Genomic DNA, 16440 nt, shown 5'->3' on the forward strand with positions numbered 1-16440 from the left:
ATCTTCTAAATAATCTTCCCGTACAGCACTCCCATTTATGTCCTACACCAACTGACATTACTGTAGCCGGTTATCAGAGTGTGAATTTATATTTTGGGTGTGTGATACAGTACTCATCCCTGTTGTTATTTCACCCCGAGTCCTACCCTGTGGTCCGAGCCAAGTATTTTGTCCTTTCATGCTGTGTGTCAAAGCCGTTTAGCCTCAGTCCCTGGCTCCACTTTGCGCTCTGACCCAGCATGAAACAGTGCTGACCCATGAACGCCCTTCTCTTACCCTGCCATTACCAACGGTAGGAGTCACACGCTCCCTGTGGCGGGCCCAACATGGATATTAACAGTACGGTGTCTGTCACTCTAAAGATGGGTCAGCTGGCATGATTTGGACAAACAGCTGACACAACCTTTATCACTGACACAGCCTCATCCCTAAGGAGTATTGACTCAGCAAATTGCTTTCTAAAGTGATGTGCTGACAGACAGGGAGCACACACACTAGCAGCAACTCACCCTTCCATAACCTCCTCCTGAGGTTTTTGATATCTAGCTTCTCAGAGGTAGTGATGTTTATATTTTAAGTTTTGATTTGCACTGTTTCATGACTCTATATTTTAGGCACAAAATATATTCTTCTAATATATTATCTGGTCATGGATCTCAAACCCCTATATATGAATTTTACAAAAATGGTTATTCAAAGCTCTATACTAGAACTTTATATCCAGTACTTACACATTATTAGTTGACTCTGCATTTAGTCGGACCATAGTTTTACAAGACTTGTAAATGTGTGTTTCTAACACTTAAAACTGACTATTTTTTTTAAAGTTTGGAGATATAGCTTTATCAGCCTGTCATCTTAGCTTGCTAGCTGTGTTCCACGCAAAAGATTTATTTTACCTGCTGGCTAGCTAACCTATCAGCATGTTATGAGCTCTGATTGTTACAAATTACATCTAAAAGTAAAAAAACATAAAATTTTGTTATATTTGGTAACTTTAACAGCTCTGTTTCATTTCAAATAATCAAGCCTTGTCTGTACATATGGTGATAGACTGAGAATTTATTCTATTATCATCCATCCATCCACTACAACCTTGCACTTACATTATCCCCAGCAGGCTCGTCCTCTGTAGCTGCCTGGATGGCATAGGCCAGAAAGCAGAGGATGGCACCGATCCACAGCAGGATGGAGAAGCCACCGAACAGCTGGCGACAGAACTTGACCCACTCTGGGGTTGTAGGGGGTGGAGTCAGGGCGTTGAGGCCGTCCCTGGCCAGGTACTCTGCTGCCTTGGCATTGGTCAGACCCTGAGAGGAGTGGAGGGAATGGAGAGGAAAAGATGAGAGAGGGAAGATGGATTAAAGGAGAGATGGGTGAGCAGAGGCATGAGAGCAGTAGAAACGGAGGAAGAGCGTTGAAAAGAGGGAGAAAGTAAAATTTTGCTGTGAATGGGTCATACATATGTAAAAAAAAAATGCTACAAAATAGATTTAAAAAAAAAAAAAGGTGTAATGGCAGTGTAAACTGAATAACAATTGACTTGTTAGCAGTGTGTTAAATCAGGACAGAAACAACCCAATGAACTTGAACTGATGAGGGAAAAGTTGAAAAACGTACCTGGACAATATCAGTGTTGTATTTCCGGCAAACTTCCTCAACAGACATTTTGTGTTCCGTCTACAAAGAATGAAAAAAGAAAGTAAACTTAAAACACCTGTCAATAATCAAATCACTTCAAAATTATATTCAAGATGAATTTCAATTTTACCACAACCCACAGAAGAGGTGTCGTGAGGAAGTTTTAAATTCTAAAAATATGTATTTATCATTTGCGAAACCGACTACTACTAAAAGAAGTTCGGGATTTCATGTCACTTTGTTTATCTGAACCAGCTCATGCTGTCTTATATCAAAGGGATCTGCTGTGGGTTTGCTTCCTGCTCCATTCAAGAGCAAATCTTTCCACCACAGGATTAAATTGCTCAAACCACACTGTACAACTATGCAATATGCTGCAATTAAATACCAGGTCTGTTATCTCCTTTTCAAACAGGGAGATTACAGCTGGATCCTGGGAGTTTGAATGCTGGAGTGAGGCCAGGATGCACTATCTATGATCTCCTCACAACTCATCTGGGTCTTAAAGGCTTTTGTTTATTCTGTCTGTGTAGACAACCCGTTATGCTTTGATTTTAAATGAGATTTTCCAGTACTCGTTGCCACCAATCTGGTAGATGAAAAGCAGCAACCAAGATACATGAAACCACTACAGTATTTGAGACAGATGTGGTGGCACCATCAGCATCCAGGAAAAGTTGTTAAGTTGCAGGAAATGTCAGTGAGGTCACAATAGTAGGAAGCAGTGTACGCACAATGGGAACTTCTTTCTTGAGGTCATCCAGATCCTTGCCTCCCTTCTTCTTGGGCGACTCCTTCTCATCCTTGTCCTGCGTGGTGGCCACGCGGTAGCTGTCCGACCGTCCATACTGTTAAGCAGAATTATAAGATTAAATACATTTCTAGAAACTTGATGGGTGAAAACAACTTCCTGGTCTTAATGTCAGTAATTGAGTATATACAGTATGAGGATGAAGCAAAGTAGCTTAATCAGCCTAAAAATATGACTATGCTAAGCCATCAAATACTCAAATTGGTGTGTTTACGGGTGTCTAGTACTTGCTATGCTTGTTATAAGCTCGCCAGGGGTTTGTACCCTTTCTCAAATCACACTGTTACCCAGCACACATGACCCAGGATAAACATCCTGAGGGTTTTGAGCAAACACCAAAAACATCAGCTAGCTCCTTGGCTCAGCACATCTCCCACAGAAACGGGAAAATGTTAGAATGAAAGGCAGGATGTGAACAGTTCAATGTGAAACCCACTCTCTTTTAAATCTCTACTGAATGTACATGTTGTTTTCATTTCAATATTAAATTTCGTCACACAGGACTACACCCAACACCCTTTTTCTTGTTGAGGTTTCCACAAAGGACCTGATGTAAAATTTTATTACTTCTACAGTGTTTGTGTGATCGCCTATTCTTATTATTTTACCTCCCAAAGGGAATTTTTCAAATTTCCTGTCTGGAGGACTAGAAATTCATGATTTTCCTTACTTTTGTTGAACCAGTGGAAACCCTATGCATTGCAGATGGTTCTATCCTGTGCTGAGAAAGTTACATTACTATATTAAGGCTTGTTAAGTGTGTGTTAGTAGTAGCAACATCGACTCCTCTAAAATCCACTATTTTGCCACTATTGCATGGAGATTAAAATGGGGAAAAAAAAAAAAAAAATTCTCATCACACCCAAAAAACTCCTTGGTTCAAACAAAACTAATGTGATGATACAGCAATTTATTATGGCAATTTGCAATTTCTTTTTCAGCACCTAAGGGTTATTTTTATTATTAACAGGAAAAGAGTTAACAGATGGATATTAAAATGGCAACACACCTGATTTAGCTGGTTTAGAAGCAGGGTGAATAAAGTGAAATCCACTGCTGGAGGAAATCTCTTTCACTAATTTCGAGAATTTAAATAGCCTGTTTAACCTTATGAAGTTCATTTAAATTTTACTTTGAGCCTAAACTCAGCTGACATTTCTGGGAAGCATTTTCCCAGCCAAATGCATAGAGTGCAGCCAAATGTGTCACTTACTTTCTACTGAGTTGACATTTGTTCATCAGGCAGATATTCACCACCATGCAACCCTAATACAAATGTACTATGGAAATACACACATTGACATTCAGATTCTGTTTAACACTGCATAATGAGAGGGGAGATCAGACTTATTTTGGGAAAGCTCTTACGTGGATTAGTCTAGACCGAAAGGGTTTCATACTGATGTGATGGCCGGTTTATGCTGCTTGGTTGGTTTTTTTTTCTCACTGGACAAAAGTTGGCTGGGTGATGGCTTATTGACAGGCAACCGAACAGTCCAGGTTTGTTTGACATCCTCTTACCTCTAAAAATCTGTCTGTGTGTGTTTTTTAATCAGTGTATATAGGTAATCAAAGTTTATATAAGTGAAGGCATGAACTTTGTCTTACACGTCTGTGAAAAAATGTTGCACGTACATCTGTTTTGTGTGTGCATGTTTAATATACATGTATGTATGATAATAGAAGTAGACATTTATTAATATCAAATATTGGGGCTCTAATAAGAGATATATTAGCCCATTTATTGTCTTTGTACAATTAATTAATTTAATTGTGCAGATATCAATTTTTAAGTTTAATTAATTGTAATTGTCATTAATAACTCCAACTAATGGTTATTTACATTATTGTTTAATTGGCTGAAAAATAATCAGCCAATTACTGATTGATTATCTGTAAAATGTCAGAAAATAGCGAATAATGCCCCATATAATTTCTAACATCCTGAAATGATGTCAAATATCATGTTTGATTAAGAAAAGCTTTAAATTTCACATTTTAGAAACTGGAACCACCAAGTGTTCGGCCTATTTTGCTTAAAAATGACTATAACAAACATTTGATTAACAAAGTACTTCCTGATTAATTTTCAGTCGATCGACTAATCAACTAATCATTGCAGCTCTATTTGACTGCAGATTGTTATATCATCAAAAACAAAAACATTTTAAATGACAGTATGGAGACAACAGTTGCTGGCTTGTCATCATATGCCAAAAAAAGAACAGAAAAATAACATTGGCACAATAACTTTGGCACAGCCAGCTTTGACAAAATACGTATTTTTGTTGCACCCGTACATTTGTTGCATAGTGTTTGAATGTGTGCATTGTGCACAGTGTGTAGTATGTGTATAGAATCTCCCCATACATAAATCTGCTTTTTAGTGTTCTTCTGTGAGGTATACTTTTATTCCATCTGTGGCGTTGTGCACGTGTTTATTTCCTGCTTTTTTTCCATGCTTGTGTTTTTTTGTTTGTATGTGTGCATCTGCATGCACTGTTTGTTTATGTGTGTCTGTGCGTGTGAGTGTGCTGCCATCTGTTAGGAGATGCAGTGTTTCCTGGGCTGTCGCGTCCAGCAGGCCATCAGATTACTGCTGTTTACTACAATGACAGATTAACCCAGTGAACAATAATAATCCCTTCTCAATCACTCTCTCTCTCTTTACCTCGCCCATTTTTTTTCAATCTCAGTCTCGCATTCATCATTCTTACTCATTCACTTAATTACAGTGTTGATTTCTGTATTTCTCTGGCATAAATGCACCAAATTTAACTGAATACATTTAAAAATAACACAAGGGTAATGACCAAGTGAAGGAGAATGATCAGATTTCTTTCTGTTTACAATGGGTCAAACAATTCCCTTGCCTCACAGTGATTCCTAACAACACCTAACCACTGCCACTATGTTAACCAATCAAAATAAGGCAAAAACAAAACTAAGGGCACTATGAAACTACAAATTAAAACTATATACGACCATCTCAACTTGCAGTCTGTCAAAGCAGAACCAGAGCAGCTACTTCAGTTCCTCCTCTTCTCTGCCCTTGAGCTCATCTGTACGCACGTCCATTCAGGATGATGACTGCCAAGGCGACATGGCCATTGACTCAAGCAAGTAAACAGACCCTTCACTGCTTCAGCATCTTAAGATGTATGAAGTCAGATGCACTAAAGCTAGTACATCTGAACTGCACACTGACAAATACAGTGAACCCCCAATTTGTCCTACTACACTTAGATTTATCTAGACTTAATTTTACTGCTGCAAAGTGGCATCAAGCTTTACATAAGGTAGCTGTCCTGTTTTACCCTCTGTGTCCATTTTCCACTTTGGCTGTGTAGGGGCTGCCCTGCAATTAATCAACCTCACAAGTAATCTCCACCCACCTTCTCACCTTTCACCGTAACAGTATTGAATACAGTAGTACTGTAAGAGGTGAAGCAATTTTGCCCAACTTTTACTCCAAACCGGCTTATTATACTGCAGCCCACACAGTTTCACAGAAAGCAAAAACGACCGGATCCCTTTTCATTCCTTCATCATCGGACCACCGAGGATCCTCAGCTGACAAGCTGTGGAGGAAAGGAAGTGTTTTCCCTGGACCTGCGCCCTACGCGGTTTACAAGACAACAAAAGGAAGAGCAATCCCAAGTAAGGCTGGGATTTGGGCAGAGTTAGTTTTAGTAGTGTATTTAGTCAATGTGAAGAAAGTTGTTTATTTATTTTGTTATTTGAATTCATCTTTGATTGAGGTGTGCACAGTATTTCTCACGCATAGACTTTTCATTGGGTGGGCCGCACGGGTATATTTACGGTTGCCAAAGTATATTTGGGTTGCCAAAGTATATTTGGCAACCCATTTTAGCATTTCTTATTTTTTTTAATCCGTCTGAGAGAATGGCGCCATCCGCGATTCTTGAACTAGAGGACAATCTCCCCTCACTCTTCCCCTCCCATTCTGTCCCATTTCTGTTCGTTCTGCTATTGTGAGATGGGCCTACTGACATCCACACATACTCTGCAGAGAAATAAAGAGAGCGAGAGAGAGAGAGATGTTCTCTGATATGAGAAGATACGTACATGGTAGAAATTTTACAAGCACAGGAATTCGGCTCGAGACTGCTTGTTATTTTCTTTGTTTCCTATTACTGTAAACAGACCGTGCAGTCTCTTTTTCTCTCTCTCTCTTTCCCCTCTCTAACTCCCTTTGTCCTAATTTAATCCCACTCCTCAACATGGGGATTTCAGTGTAAAAATGGGGGTTGGATAGGATTTGGTGGGTACAGGTCTAGTTGGGACTTACTTAGGTTGGAGATCCTTTGTCTATCTCACCCACATGCGCGCTCCCTGTGTGCACCCACACTTTACTTGGCGCCTAGCCAGACGCTAACGTATTTCGTCTGCGCCTAGCCAGACACTTGTGCATTAAACTTACATACACACCTCTCACCTGTGCGCTCCCCTCTTCTCCTCTTCTCTCCAGTGTGCAGCCTCACACACACCCACACATGCCCCCTTTTCTTTCATCCTAGCATTCGCTCCATTCTTACAATCATTCAATCCTACACCGGACTACCTCACTACCTCATATCACCTTTTGTGCCTTAGTAATTGCATTGCTGTTCATTATTGATTGTATTTGACTAGTATTAGTTTGATAACTAGTGTTAATTATTTGAATGAATTGGGTTTTTTTTGTAGAGTCTATTGCCTTCATAATATTATTATCGTTATATCATTATATATACCATATTTAGTTGGTGTTATGAACCTAGTTTTAATATAACTATAACTATATTTAAGCACTAATTATTTAACTGGACTTTCCATTTATTTTGATTAGTTTAATTATTAATTAAAATGACAAAATATATGGTTAATCATTTGTGAGAGTAATAATTTTTGAGACTGATATGATAGCGCTGTTGCACCTACAGCTGGTTTCTACAATGTTGTTTTTTTTCCTGCAACGCTATAGTTTGTGTTGTTTCTCGTTTCTTTTTTTTTGTTTGTGCCAACATTTTCTTCTGCTCGGACTACGTACTTGGTTATTTCAGCAGCTTAATTTTTTCTTGTGTAAAATACACTGAAAAAAATCTAAGGGCTCCACTGAATCACATACAGTCCCACAGGGGACACATGTAAGATTCACATATAAATATTTGGATGAAAGAAATTGGATGAAAGAAATATAAGCAGGGTGAGATGAAGAAAATTAACTCCTACTTATCAGGGGGAGCATATTCCCCCACCAATTTTGATTTTACAGAAATAATATGACTTTCAAGGACATTTCTGAACCAAACCAGGTCAAGTATACAACTGCCTACACCAACCTTTTGAGAAAGGCTGACACATTATGTACTGACATATTTTTTCCTTGGAACTGGTTTATTCTACTTTTCCATGTACTGAATTCCATAAAGTATAAACAATGTAAAATACACTGACGTATATAGATTCAAATGTCACTCATGATTAAACTGAATTAATTTAGAGGATATTTTTCCTGTGTATAATTTCCTTTGCTCAAGCACATAATGCCTGCTCTCTGTTTTGTTACAGGCTGAAAAACCTGAGGAGGTTTCAGCAGCATCCAGATGTTCCAGACTGAGTTACAGGACAGATTGTACATGCTGAACATATGTAGTCTGCTCTATCTGCTGGTGTTCTGTATCCAGCCTGGCCTGCGGCGCAGGGCACCACAGGTCCGAGGAAGGCTGGATAAGCCATTTTTTAATCTGCTGAAATCACTGGTCAAATCTCAGACATCAAACAGGGACATTTTATCAGTGCATCCAGTTCAAGTATGAGTAACTACGGAGTGGGTTGAAGAATAACAAAAATGAATAAACCCTACATTAATTAAAAGGTATAGATCAAGACACAGATACATATCAAAGTAGGGTTCATATCAAAGTGAGCAATCTGGTGATCATACTGTGGGAAGCATCTTCAGATGAGCTGTAATGAGAAAAGGCAGCTGTAATTATTAAAATCAGCATCTCTAAGATAAAGAATTCCTAATTACTTTCCATAATTTGATTTTAGTTTATCATGTTATTGGTCATTTTACATGACACTGGCAGATTGCTCTGTTGTTACCTGTTTACACTGCTGTGTCGTCCCATTTTATGATTATTCACAACCAGTTATAACTTGATCAAGGCTGACTGCTAATGTAAACTCTAACAGCAGCCTCCATACTGGAGGACCTTGGTGAAATATCCACCAGCTGGAACTGAACCATTTGGTATTTAGCCATGCTCAGCATGAGGCATTTAGCCTATTTTTCAACTAAATCTGATGATGTGCCAATGACCATAATGTCACGTTTTTAGCTCAGACTTTTTGAATGGAGGATCTCGATGGGCAAATTATCTCCAGTGGAGTTTAGTTACTCTGGTGGTGCCACAGTGGATCATAGTAACCACACACACACACAAAGAAATGGATTATCACACAGATCAGTGGGCCAACCGACCTAGAAAATACTGATGGTCTGACTGGCACACACACACAAAGAGTAAGAGAGGTCCTCCATCATCTATCCCTCCCTTCACCCTCCCACTTTGTTTACATTCTCCTCCCTCCAGGCTGCCCATCTGTTTCTCTGCTCTCTTTTACTCTGATCTACTCATCTGCACCAAGGTTTAATCACGAGGACACAGTCTGTGCTACACTTATGATGCAGACTGCGTGATGATGATGTTGTGTTTTAACTTACTGTACAGTACATGTTTTTCCAGTGATAAATGCAGATAAAAGCCATAGACAGATAAGAGATCAGTTTGTGTTTGATTTGATTTTGTGAAATATTTGCGCAGTTGAAACCTGGATGGCTGTCAAAGTACATTTCCAATTAACCCGACCACAGATTTTGTGCTGTCCCCCTCCATTTAGCAGTGTGTCACCTCCTGCAGTGCAACATGTCTGAGAGTGCGATAGAAAATGGCAGTTGTTGACACAATCAGATTGATGGTGTCTACTCCAAATGGTTTGATACATGGGAGATGTAGAGCTTCCTAGCAACATCCAATCTACTGGATCCATCTAAATAATTGAAGTCATTTGCGGGGCTGGGTGAGGTGGAGGGTGTTGGGGGTATTAGAATTTTTTAATGGTGTATTTAATGTGAAGGTGTGTTATGTAATACTGCTGTAATGTTGAGTGTGCGGTGTATTCTCACTCTCTAGTCCTCCCTGTCATTTCTGTACGGTAGTGTTGAAGAAGGCGTGGAAAACGACCAGTTATCCTTGACACCTAAGTCACCCCTTGTTAACCCGAGAAACAGGAAGTGATGTCAAAGTGACCTCACAGTGCATTTTCGAAGCAAACAGAATCACTGGCATTGGTGGCTAGCAGTAGTATGGATTCATGTTATTTCACACACATTCACACATACATGGAAACTAGAGAGGGGGCAGGAGGGTACGAGTCTGAACTGATGGGATATTGACAGACTGGAACAATTATGCAACAGAGTCCATGATGAAGAGAATATATATAGTGTAACTACGATTACAATACATACGTAATGATGAATTGTGCATTGCACTACGTTTAAACTGCAGAGACTGCTGCTGAGTGATATCAAATGTCAAATCCGAGTGTGAGTAAATGGACTACACTCTGTAAAACCACAAGAGTAGTATGTCATTATTCCAGTCTCCAAAAGTCAGCTTCAACCCGTGAATATGAGTCCCGTGACTACAATCACATAGCAATAAGATTACTGTATATATACACATGCTTTGTGTCTGCATGTGTGCATTTATCTTCCTACATTCTTATGTGATGAACTGTGAATTCGATAAGAGAGCAAAACAGCCTGTGAATAAGGCCCCTAGTGATCCAGTTTTTTTTTGTTCTTGAGTTAAAATGATGTGCGTACACCACAGGCTGTTTTGCTCTCTTATCGAATTTTGGATACTGTGGCAAACAGATGAACCTACATGTTTCCAGAGGTTCACTGTTTGGTAGCAAAACAAATGGCTGGTCAGATCACGATTTATAGACTTGCCTGCAGGATAACACAATATAGGTCTGGACATCACCAATCATCTGGCTGTTTTAATCAGCACTAAGAGTCATTTTATATGATTTAATATTTCTTATCATGGTTGAACCCATGATAATCTGCTTCAAGATTCAATCTGGGATTTTATTTAAAATTTAACATCCTTATCTGCAGTCATTTTTTTTTTAACAAGCAACGTATGTTAAAAAGCTAAAAAAGAAGACTATCATCATCAGATGAACTGCATGTTCAATTTAAATTTTACACTGAATAAAGTGAAAGCTGATTTATCCCATCTCATCCCAGCTCATCAATTTACCACAGGAAAATAGCAAAGCCTTAACCAAAAACTGTTTTTACTAATGGAACATTTTCACAGCAAAATACCGTAAATCTGAATATGTCCTTTTTCACAAACAGAAATTATCCCTTAAAACTCTAACATTAATTAGAAAGTTGTAATTAGAAATACATCTAGAAATATGTGCTTTTTCTCCTTTTCACTACATTATACCATGATTCTTTAAGAGATAAGATAAGACTTTATTGATCCACATATTATAGCAGGACATAGACAGGCTATGGGCTCAACATTGTGATGATTGTCAGCCATCAACGATGCCATTTCCCGCACAGTATATCAACATATAAGTGAAAAAAAACAATAGTGTGGACTAGCGATGTTTCCCCCTTGTAACAGGAGAACTTGTGAGCGAATGAGGCCGGGTTTGTGCGCAGACACAGTCAGAAAGTGTTGGTAGGTTTGCGCGGAGAGTGTGACAGAGGAGAGATGCAAACACTGGCATAGCTTTATAGAAGAAACGGGATATGTTACACAACATCAAACTTCATTGATATAAACGGTACTGTCCTATCCTACATCTTGTTCGAAAATATATTGAAATACATTAAAAAGTTGATATACTGCCCAGCCTTACAATATATACATTATAATACATTAAACTAAATAAGTGGATTGTGCAATATTTGTACAAATGTAGCCCAGTAGTTCAACTTCGGCAGCCATGATGCGTGAACTTACTGCCATTAGGTTAATGAACAGTTAATACTTTAAACCAATAACTTTTAACTGTGGACGGCCACAGTAGTTTGACATACTGTATTTTCCATAGGTCAATGAACTTGCTGTTAAGCTACCACTCCATTGATGACTTCCTTTATTTTTCAAAACGGGAACTGCACAAACATTCATGATGGATTTTAAATGTATTCATAATTATAATTTACAGAATTAAGTGTCTCATACTGAGATGCCTTCATAAAATAAAAAGCCCATTCTCACATACTGGTGTATGACACTGGTTTTAGTGAGCTATAGTACAGATAAAATTATTATCAGGACTGAAATGGAGCCACTACAATGAAGAGATCTCATAATGTCGAGAGCTACTGTATGAACCATCAGCTTCATGTATGGATTAGACACTGAGAATGAGAGTAGGGCTAGTCATAAGAGAGCTGCCTGCCTTAGACACACACACTACACACGGAGCCACGTCACGCACCATCCATCCGCCACAGTGACTGGCTCTACTTCCTGAAGCTTCTGCACCCAGTGCATTATGGGATATCAGCAGATACATTCATCCTAGTATATTTCTTTTTCTCCTTCTCTATCTCAGTGTTCATCTCTCCATTTTTTCCTTAAACTACACCACTGCTCCCTCCTGTGTGTAATCACTGCACATGAGCAGCATCCCAGCATCTCTTCTTGCATTCCTCCACTCCTCCATCTTTCCCAGTGTTCACCCTTCTCAAGGTGACTCACCACAAAGGCATCTGTCTGCGTCTCTCTCTCCCTCTGTCTCTCTACAACCATCATTCGTTGTATCTTGGTCAGTTTTCCTCGAAAAGTGGCCTAACTCCCTGTGAGAGCTTAATTGGTTGACCTTCGTTTCATCTCTGCCTTCCATCCTTTCACCCACCAACCCGATCGTTGCCTCCTGCAGCAACATCCCCTATCAATTGATTGGCCCGGATCGAATGGCCCCAGTTGCCTTGTCAACTGAGCCTCCCTCCAGTCTCCCCCACCCCTGCCAATTTCACCCAAATCTGCTCTTACTCCACCTATCCAGATGGCAAATCACAGCTGGAACACGGGAATTTCCACCCCCCCCTCACGCTCACACACACACACACACACACACACACACACACACACACACACCACCCTCCTCCTCCACTCTTCGACACAGTAGTCGGAGTTGTGTGCGGTTTTCTCCTCCGGCGTTTTAGTGGACAGCATCACAAACCGTGACAGAGCCGCACTGTTTCCACGACTCGGCCTGAATGCTCTCTGAACCCAACCTCCCCAAACCGGAATGTGGAGCAGAGGAGAAAGCCCATCATAGTTCATTAGAAAGGCTGGACCATCACACTACTAAAGAAATGGAGCTACAGTTACCCCGCAGTACATGTTAGCCGGATTTTATAGGATCCACATACCACAACAAAGCTTGATACTATAATGCAAACACTAAGTGAAAATAAGACATGCCGCAGGAGATTATTCAATTCCATGAAGCAATATAGAGTTGTAATACCGCACTACTGAGTATGGACAGTGGATAATGCATTATAATAATACTGAAGGAATGTAACAGTGATTTTTCAGTGGGAATGACATCATGGTGTTTAAATTTAGTGGCTGGAACAGAATGTCCTTCATGACCGGAGTGATCACTGAGGTTTTGGGAGACTGCTGGTGTAAGACGAGACAGTGGAGGTGTTGGTTGTGCCTCCCCTTATGGAGAGCACCTTCCTTTGGGGAAACCATCCATCGACATTTTTGACAGTGGGGGGGGGGGGTCGACCATCGCTGAGGAACCATTTTGACGCACTTGTCTGTACCCATTTGGTACCCAGACCTGAGCCGCCTCTACATCCTCACCAAGCCCAGCACCGCCAATGACAGCAGCACGACGCACCGTCGCATTATGTAATGTTTGAATGAAAATGCACCAGACGGACGGTGGAGTAAATGAAGAGAATTCCCAGTTTTTCCCAGCCCCCACCCTCTGTGGATCTTTTCCACTTCGCACTCCGAATAACATAATTTATTCCCGACTTTCTAGCGCTTTCTTTTATTAGAAATAAATGACAAGACAGACACCAGGTATTTGATTACGAGTTACCGCAGTCCGGGCTGCGGTTTTCACCGCCAGTAGATTATATATTCCCGTGCGTGATTGCGCCTTTCACTTGCATTTTATCCACAGCCGATTTTCATTTCTGACTAGACTCGTCCATGTCATTATGCAGTCTGGCTAATCGTATATCTAGGAGCTGTGAATTTCCTCAATCCTCTGCAGCGGGTTCAGCGCCTGGCGCCAGATGTTCGTCGGTGTAATCTCGTTTTTTTTGTTTTTTTTTGTTTGTTTGTTTGTTTTTTGGAACCGGTGGATGAGGCAGCACATTTTTCCGCCACTTTTAAGACAAATGGTCGATGAAAGCCTTGTAATTATTTCTAGTTGAAAGACCTGACGTTGGTCGGCACACCGGCCCCTTTTTCTGATTTGGTACAGTTGCTCGTTACATTACTTTTGCGTTACAGCGCCAAAATTTCCCAGGAAACTCATCAAACGTCCTAAAAATGAAACTAAAATAAGTGTGTGTTTTTTTTGTGAATGATCAGGAGAGCCAACGGTGTGGATGTCAAACGTCCATTTTTTTAAGGCTGTTGAGGTATTAAAACTGAAGCTGTAAAAGTATCTCCACCCCATGAAAGCAACCTCCACTGCTTCTCAGCCACCGAGGAAAATGAATCTGATTTTGCAGGTGGGAAATGCCTATTGGATTGATCACCTTCGTTCACTAGGGAAGACAGAATCGGCGAAAAATATGTTTTATTTGGTTGAAAGCTGCAAAAAAAAAAAAAAGACCACAGAGGACGAAATACTAACTGATCACCGTTACTGTAACGCGTTACCACCCAGCACCGGCTCTGTCGCACCGGCTGGAGTCTGGACGCGGCGGGTTGACTCACGAATCCGGCGCACGTTCCTCAGAAAAGCGAAGGCGTCCGGGCAACAGTCGCGGGAGTCGCTAGCATAATTTGCGCCGCATTGATTTGGAGTGATAAATGGCGCGATTAATGACAGCTACCTAACGGGATGGCTCTCCGGGAGCAACTCGATCCGTTTGACAGACAATGGAAGAAAAAGAAAAAGAAAAAAAAACATGCGCCGTGCGGTTTAAACGGCTTGCGGTGTAAACAGTTTGCCAGATAACGTGAACGGTTGCGGCTAGCTTAGACGAGACATACATGTCCCACCGTGCTCAATGTCATTCTAACATCGTGCCTGTGCCTCCGTGCACTTTAACCCTTTCCTCAGCGGACACACTTGGCCACCGGTGAACGTTACTTGATCCAGACCGTGCAGCTAACTTTGAGCTCGAAAGCCGACATTTTTTTTTTTTTTTAACAAAGCAAAAGCTAGGTAAATCACAAAACATTTAGCGCTTACCCCCATTTCGGCGCAGTCAGTCGGGTCTCCTCAGAAGATGAATCGCTTTTAGGCTCGATTCGACCAGAATAGCTGGCTTTAAGGCGGGGAGACGGGCAGAAAACGGTGTCTGATAATGACAGGGGGGACAGAAATGGATTCCTTCAGTTGACAGCTATTGCTCTACTGACAAAACACAATTAATTAGCTAACAAACTATCATAAAATATCCCCCCCTTTTTTTTTTTTAAGATGAACGGGCATAAGGTAACTTGACAAGGCAACGTTTCATCGAACACCTCGGCACAGCTGCACCCCGTTCAGACGAAAATCAAAAGGGCTTCTTTTTCCGGCATTAAATGTGAATATTACACGCAGCCGTCGGTGACACTTCACCAGCCTTCTCCCGGTAAGACGCAAATGATGCCGTTGGAAAGTAGACCCGGTCGGCAGGCTTCTTCCTCGGATGCTGTCTCCCTCCGCGGCCGTGCGCAGGCTGCCCGCGGCACGCAGGGTTCCCTGGGTCTTGCTCCGCGGACGAGAGAGGGAGCGCATAAGTCCTCCATAGACTGTCGCCGCGTTCATATAACAGCAGAAAGACTGAACAAACGACGAGAGGTCCCCAACTCAGCCATCAGACTATAAGTACTGCTCAGAAACAAGGACTCCACATCACATGTTTATACCGTGGGCGCAAAGCAACACAGGTTGCCCTGTTTTCATCAGAACTGTTGATACAAGACAGAAAAAAGTAGGGAGATTTACTGGTCAATGTGAAATGTCTCGAAAAATCCCTGATCTAGAGGGTAAATAATAAAAATACGATTTCAATTTGACCATTCTGTGTTCAATATGTGTCTATCCTGTAAACTCCAAGCTCCCATTGAATCCAGTGCAGTGCAACCAGTACCCCAAAACTGGAATAATACTGAATATGTGTTAAAACTGAATATATAATAATACCGAATATATGTTTGATTAAACCTTGTTTTTTTTAATTTAGGAAATGTCACTACTTGAACACAGTATCAACTAAATTAATAAATTCCTTAAAGCTAAGTTTAATCACAGGGCAACTCTGAAGGACACAGCCTAAGAACTATCTAATGATGCAGGACCTGCCTTAGTTGATGTTGTTCTTTAGTTGCGGAAAAGCCCTGTCAAATTTGCATTGAATTAATTTACCTAAACCCCCGACACAGTGAAACTCTGGCTTTTTGGTGCCAATTGGAGTTTGGGGCCCTGGGGAAGTTGCTTGCTTTACTGGGTGGGTAAACCCGCCATGCTTGTGACCAAAGTCGGCAGCAAAATGTGCCAAAAAAAAAAAGATATATGCATGGGAGATAGAACTGACATATGCTTGGAAGTTCCCATTATTCCAATTCTTCGGTTGTAAAAGTTACTTGTCTTAGCCTACAGATGTGTCATATATCCCCGTAAAATGTTTATAACACAAGAGTTTTGGAGATCATAACCCTTCAGTCAGGTAAAAT

The 16440-nt window shown here is 40.7% G+C and overlaps 1 protein-coding gene across 2 annotated transcripts in view; it reads right to left on the minus strand.

Moving 5' to 3' along the window:
• Nucleotides 1-15346, minus strand: part of atp1a3a (ATPase Na+/K+ transporting subunit alpha 3a) — a 28729-nt gene extending 13383 nt beyond the window's left edge. The window contains exons 1-5 of one of the 2 annotated variants that reach the window (XM_040121383.1): nucleotides 15247-15346; nucleotides 14969-15077; nucleotides 2376-2489; nucleotides 1621-1680; nucleotides 1107-1310 (exon numbers count right to left, since the gene is read on the minus strand). In XM_040121383.1, the coding sequence (XP_039977317.1) occupies nucleotides 1107-1310; nucleotides 1621-1680; nucleotides 2376-2489; nucleotides 14969-14974 (384 nt within the window). In that variant the 5' untranslated portion in view covers nucleotides 14975-15077; nucleotides 15247-15346. Of the gene's footprint in view, nucleotides 1-1106; nucleotides 1311-1620; nucleotides 1681-2375; nucleotides 2490-14968 lie in introns of both variants that reach the window. The other variant, XM_040121384.1, reaches the window with a different exon arrangement.
• Nucleotides 15347-16440: the final 1094 nt, after the last annotated feature.

The sequence above is a fragment of the Xiphias gladius genome, chromosome 24 (genome assembly GCF_016859285.1).
Source record: "Xiphias gladius isolate SHS-SW01 ecotype Sanya breed wild chromosome 24, ASM1685928v1, whole genome shotgun sequence".
In the NCBI taxonomy this organism is placed as follows: Eukaryota; Metazoa; Chordata; class Actinopteri; order Istiophoriformes; family Xiphiidae; genus Xiphias; species Xiphias gladius.